The 6,000-nt window shown below is 47.9% G+C and overlaps 1 protein-coding gene across 15 annotated transcripts in view; it reads right to left on the bottom strand.

The window, feature by feature from the left end:
* Positions 1 to 423: 423 nt before the first annotated feature.
* The window catches only part of BAZ2B (bromodomain adjacent to zinc finger domain 2B), a 1,221,971-nt gene continuing 1,216,394 nt past the window's right edge, over positions 424 to 6,000 (bottom strand). For 11 of the 15 annotated variants that reach the window (XM_078681689.1, XM_078681691.1, XM_078681692.1 and 8 more), the window contains one exon: positions 424 to 1,675. In XM_078681689.1, coding sequence (XP_078537815.1) covers positions 1,522 to 1,675 — 154 coding nt within the window. In that variant the 3' untranslated portion in view covers positions 424 to 1,521. The remainder of the gene's footprint in view (positions 1,676 to 6,000) is intronic. The other 4 variants (XM_078681695.1, XM_078681696.1, XM_078681690.1 and 1 more) reach the window with 1 other exon arrangement.

Below are 6,000 nucleotides of genomic sequence, written 5' to 3'. Positions count from 1 at the left end.
TGGAGCTATTACTTTTTTGTATACTTCTATAATCAAAGGAGATATGGCATTTTGTAACGTAAATGGAATTTTTGATCAGTTTTATTATTTTTTTTTTTTAAAAGGATAAAATATTAAGAATTTAAATACAACTTCTTTGGAAAACAGTCTTTTATTGTACTCGTGCCACACATACGAATGAAAAACACCCCCAAAGGGGAAAATAAAGAACGCTACCTTGTACACAACATTTTGTTTTAAATAAAACAACTTTGGATATTCTCACATTGGTAGGAACAAATCAGAGATCTTTGCCTCCAAAAGGCCTCCTCGACACATGGTAGACAAAACACAGTGGTTACAAATGGCTTTATGATGCTCTACTAATATTTTGGTAGCCAAACAATGCAGAGAAATGTTTACCTGAAAAAAATACTGTGCAAGTACGAAATTGTCACAATTTTATTTTGCATGGATACAAATGATTACAATCGAAATTGAGGCCACAGTGTCTCAAAATCACATAACAAAATAGAAAAAAGATGGAAAACTAATATCCCCAACACCCTGTTTTAAAGGCAGGCACTACCAAGATTAAGGAAACTCCACAGTGTTGGCAGAGTATATTTAATGTACAGCGATATTTTGATAATCACTTGAAGACCAAATAAAATGCTACAATCTTTCTAAGGCTTAAACAATAGTAATATCTGCAAACAATATGTACACATCATACATATTTAAAAACAAGACTTTATATAAACAAAAATGGACAGTATATACATATGTATAATGTTCGTCTTTCCCATCTTGAAATACACAAATGATATATATGTGTGGTATGTGTGTGTATATATATATATTTATATATATATTTATGTGTGTATTTTCATGTACACACACACATATATATATATATATACATGTATATATACACACACACAGACATATATACATATATCTACATATGTGTGTAAATGTAATTGTAACTCTACAGTAAAGTTTCTTCAGTGTAAACAGTTTTACTTGGCTTTGTTTTATTTTTTAAAACATTCCTTGTGGTTTAAAGAATTAAAGCAATTTTTCTATTCTTCCTTTTCACAGAAAACGAAGACTCTGTATGTTTATTAATAAATAATTCATAAAATTAAATACATTCACTAAAAAATAAACTACAAAATAAAAAAATGAAAAATAGATATTTTATTGAGAGGGAAAAGTAGCATTTCCCATTAGAGCTCCGGTAGTTAACTATTCAGTGCGTTTGGATTTTTTTTTTTAATTGCTATTGCACTAGAACACCCCTTTTGTCTGAAATGATCTGGGTGAGCATCCCTGTTCTACCTAGTGAGTTGACAAAAGACACAATCCATTATTCAAAGGCTGTGGTCTCTGCAGGAGTGAAGTCCCTCTTTTGCGATATTCTTTTCTTGAAAAAACAATCAGCGAGTCTTTGAGTGAGTGCCTTGCTTTCGTACACACAAACAGCTCGTCTTGCTGGTTTCACTGTCCTCAAACATTTGAAAACCGCGTTTGATGATTTCAGCTCACTTTAAACATTTCAGTCCATTTGTTTTCAAAATATATCCTCATGTTATGGCCAGCCCTCCCGATCTCGGAATCATCTTCATTAAATGTTTCACAGTTATTGAAAACAAGTCTTATATCTAAAGCAAACGCTTCAAAACTAGTGTACCTGAAAGAAAAGAGAAATTCAAACATTAATATAATAATATTGGTCATTTGCAAGACAGAAGAACAAGTTACATTTACTATTCAAGCAATCTTGTATAATTTAGTGGATAGCAGAAGTAGAAATGCACAAGTTACTACTTGTGTAACGATATATCTGTAAGAGACATTAGTTAGTGATAGATTCCTTACCTTAGAATATCCCCAGGTGTCAGACTGGATCCGGAAAGATTTGCTTAGCAGTACCCCTGCGCGTCAGTAGGTGGCGTCCTGCGGCTCCGAGATGACATCACAAAGACTACTTAGGCGCCACCCATGCGCGCTGGCGTCAGTTCTGTACACGACTTTCCGCGCCAGGAACGTAGAGCCATGCAAGATACTGACCACTGAGGCATTGAAAACTAGGGCCCTGAAAGGGATGACCTTTACCCTAGTAATCAGTTCGCAGAACGGGGAGGATGGGAGGCGTGGTAAGGAATTGATCACTAACTAATGTCTCTTACAGATATATTGTTACACAAGTAGTAACTTGTGCATCTGAAAGAGACGCGTTAGTCAGATTCCTTACCTTAGAATAGATACCCCAGCAATACCAACCCCGGTGGTGGGTCTCCAAACAAGATTACACCAGAAAGTCACAGAGAACAGAACGGCCAAAGAAGTCGTCTCTCCGGACTTGCCTGTCAAGGCAGTAATGCTTGGTAAACGTGTGCAGCGAGGCCCACGTAGCTGCCTGACAAATGTCCTGCAAGGGAACGCCGTGTCCCAAAGCAGTAGTGGCTGCTGTTGCCCTGGTGTAATGGGCACGCAGCCCCACAGGAGGCTCTTTCTTAGCCAACGAGTAACAGGCCTTGATGAAGAGAACGACCTACCGAGAGATGATCCGTTTGTGCACGGCCCAACCTTTTTTGGCACCCACGTAGCTAACAAAGAGCTGGTCATTCACCCGGAACTGTTGTGTGCGCTTCAGATAGAACAAGAGTGCACGTTTTAGTTCCAGACGGTGGAGCCTCTCTTTCTCTTTTGAAGGATGCGGAGGCGGAAAGAAGGTGGGCAAAGTGATGGTCTGCCCGATGTGAAAGGGCGTAACAACCTTTGGCAAGAAAGAAGGGCAGGTCCTTAAAACCACCTTGTCCGGATAAACAGAAAGGAAAGGAGGTTTAGAAGAAAGAACCTGGAGCTCACTCACCCTCCTAGCAGAGGTGATAGCTATCAGGAAAACTGTCTTGAGAGTGAGAAGACGTAAAGGACAGTTATGAAGGGGCTCAGAAGGAGTCCACATCAGATATGTCAAGACAAGATTCAAGTCCCATTGAGGCATTATGAACGGCACGGGAGGAAACGTGTGCGTAATGCCTTTCAGGAAACGGTTAACACCGGGGACTTAAAAAGAGAAGGTTGATCAGGGAGCCTTAGAAAGGCGGAGATGGCTGAAATATAACCCTTGACAGTGCCCAGAGCAGAGCCTGCTGGGCCAAGGAAAGGAGGAACAGAAGGACCTCGGAAAGATGGGCAGCAGGGGATCCACAGCTTTAGCTGCGCACCATGCCACAAACTTGTTCCACCTGCAGGCGTATACAGTTTTAGTGGAGGGACACCTGGCTGCCAGAATTACATCACAGACTTCAGGGGGAAGATCGAAAGCTGTCAACTGTCACCGCTCAATCTCCACGCATGGAGGTGGAGGCTGGACAGGTTCGGGTGGAGGACCGTCCCCTGCTGCTGCGACAGAAGATCCTCCCGAAGAGGCAGTTGGATCGGGGATCGATAGCCATGCTGAGTAGCTCTGTATACCAGTATCTTTGTGCCCAATCTGGAGCCACAAGAATGACTTGGGCCCGGTCGCGCCAAATCTTCTTCAGCACTTTGGGCAGAAGTGGTATAGGTGGAAACGCGTACAACAGACCGCAACTCCACCCACGACGAAAAGCGTCGCTGAGCGAGTGTCGCCTTGAAAATTCCAACGCGCAGAACGGATGACATTACGCGTTCTCTTTGGTGGCGAATAGATCTAACCAAGGCTCTCCCCACTGCAGAAAGAGACCTTGCGCCACGTCCGAGTTCAGACGCCATTCGTGATCCATCATGCACCGGCGGCTGAGTTTGTCCGCCCTGGCGTTCAGAGACCCTGTCAGGCGTTGAACCACCAAGGTAATGCCTTGAGGTTCCAGCCATGTCCAGAGGCCCAGTCTCCCCTGACATAGGCTCCAGGACCCCACCCTGCACTGTTTGTTGCAATACCACATGGTGGTAGTATTGTCCTTGAACACCTGCACTACACCTACCCGGAGAGAGGGAAGGAATGCCTTCAGCGCAAGTCGGATCACCTGAAGCGCCAAAAGTTTGCTGTGGGGCCGGGACTCCGCTGGAGACCAGAGGCCTCTGATCTCCGCCTCTACTAAGTGGCCTGCCCATCCCAGGAGAGATGCATCCGTCACCACTGTGTGCTCCAGTTGGGGAAGGGAGAGGGATCTGCCATTGATCCAATGGCAATTCGTGAGTCACCACTGCAAGTGCCGTGCAGTGCCCTCCGAGATCTGGACGTGATCAGACTGGTTGCCCCGATGCTGTGCCCACTGGAACTTCAAGTCCCACTGCAGAGCCCGCATATGCCATCTGGCATGTTGTACCAGCAGGATGCAGGAGGCCATCAGGCCCAGGAGCCAGAGGGTCATCCTGACCGAACCCCTGGATAGAGGATGAAAGATCGGAATCATAGCCTGAATATCCCGGACTCGCTGCTCGGGAGGATAAACCCGAAACTGCGTTGAATCCAGAACCGCTCCGATAAAGGGGAGCCTCTGAGAGGGACTCAGGTACGACTTCGGCACATTGATGGAAAACCCCAGCAAGTGCAGGAGGTCGGCCGTAGTCTGAAGGTGGGTAACTACCGCCTGGGGCAAGCCCGCCTTCAACAACCAGTCGTCGAGGTAGGGGAAGATTACCACCCCTGACCTGCGAGGGGCACTGGTAAGGCCAAAGGGGAGCACGGCAAACTGAAAATGCTCCTGGCCTACCGTGAACCGCAGGTAACGCCGGTGGGCAGGCAGAACGGGAACGTGGAAATATGCGTCCTGCAAATCCAACGCTGCCATGCAGGGTCGAGGGCAGGCAAGACCTGAGCCAGACATCTTGAACTTCTCCTTCCAGTGGAAGCGATTGACGTCCCTAAGGTCCAAGATGGGGCGCAAGCCCCATTTGTCCTTCTTGGGGACCAGAAAGTAGTGGGAATAAAAACCACAAACTACTTCCGGCCCAGGAACGCACTCTATGGCCCCCTTGGCAAAAAGGGCAGTGACTTCCTGTTGGAGAAGCGCAAAGTGATCCCCCGACATGCGGTGGAACGGAGGTTGCATGGCCGGGGGGTAGACTCGAAGGGGAGGGAGTAGCCCCTCCGGATGAGCTGCAACACCCACTTGTCGGAAGTGACAGAACATCAACGGGGAAGGCGATGGCGAATCCTGCCACTCAATGGCGTGGGATGCGACACGTAGCTCAGACTAGGAAGGCTTTGAGGTAGACGTTGCGGGGGCAGAGGTGGACTGAACCCCACAGCGGCCGCCTCGCCCACGGGCCCGCTGAGTCTGGTTCTGCACGGGCCTTTGGCTTAACGAACTGCCAGTGGTGCCTCTGCTATAGCCACGAAAAGAATGAAACGTGGACGTGGCCGGGCGCGTGGTGGAAAGGCCCAAGGACTTGACCGTAGCTCGAGAGTCCTTAAAACGCTCCAGTGCCGTGTCGGCCTTATCACGAAACAGGCGAGTGCCGTCAAAAGGCATATCCATGAGCGAGCTCTGAACGTCCAGGGAGAACCCAGTGGACCGCAGCCAGGCGTGGGGCTGAAGCGCCACGGTCGTGGAAATTGCCCTACCAAGGGAGTCCGTGGTGTCTAAGCCACAACGAATGGTGAACCTAGCCGCGACATTGCCCTCAGCCACATGCGAGACAGCACAGCCTGGACTTCTTCCGGGCACCGGGTTAGCACCTCAGCCACGGAATCCCACACTGCGTGGGAATAGCGGTCCAGAAGGCATGCAGTGTTCACTGACTGCAGCCCCAAGCTGGCCGAAGAGAACAACCACTTGCCAAACTGCTCCAATCTTTTAGAGCCCTTATCCGGCGGAGACGTGGGAAAGGCACTCTGGGACGTAGAAGCTTGAATGACCACTCATGTGGTGTAGATGAGTGGTCAGAAAGGCAGGGTCACCCGGCGCCGGGCGATGACGCCTGGCGACATTCTTATCCACAGGGCCCCCGTGGCAGACCATGACCAAGTGCCCAACAAGACTTCGGTGAGGGCATCATTAAAGGGCATCAGCAGCTCCGAGG

Source organism: Lissotriton helveticus, chromosome 3_1, assembly GCF_964261635.1.
Source record: "Lissotriton helveticus chromosome 3_1, aLisHel1.1, whole genome shotgun sequence".
NCBI lineage: Eukaryota > Metazoa > Chordata > Amphibia > Caudata > Salamandridae > Lissotriton > Lissotriton helveticus.
Note: the sequence above shows the minus strand (reverse complement) of the source record. Positions and strands in the feature narration are given on the sequence as shown.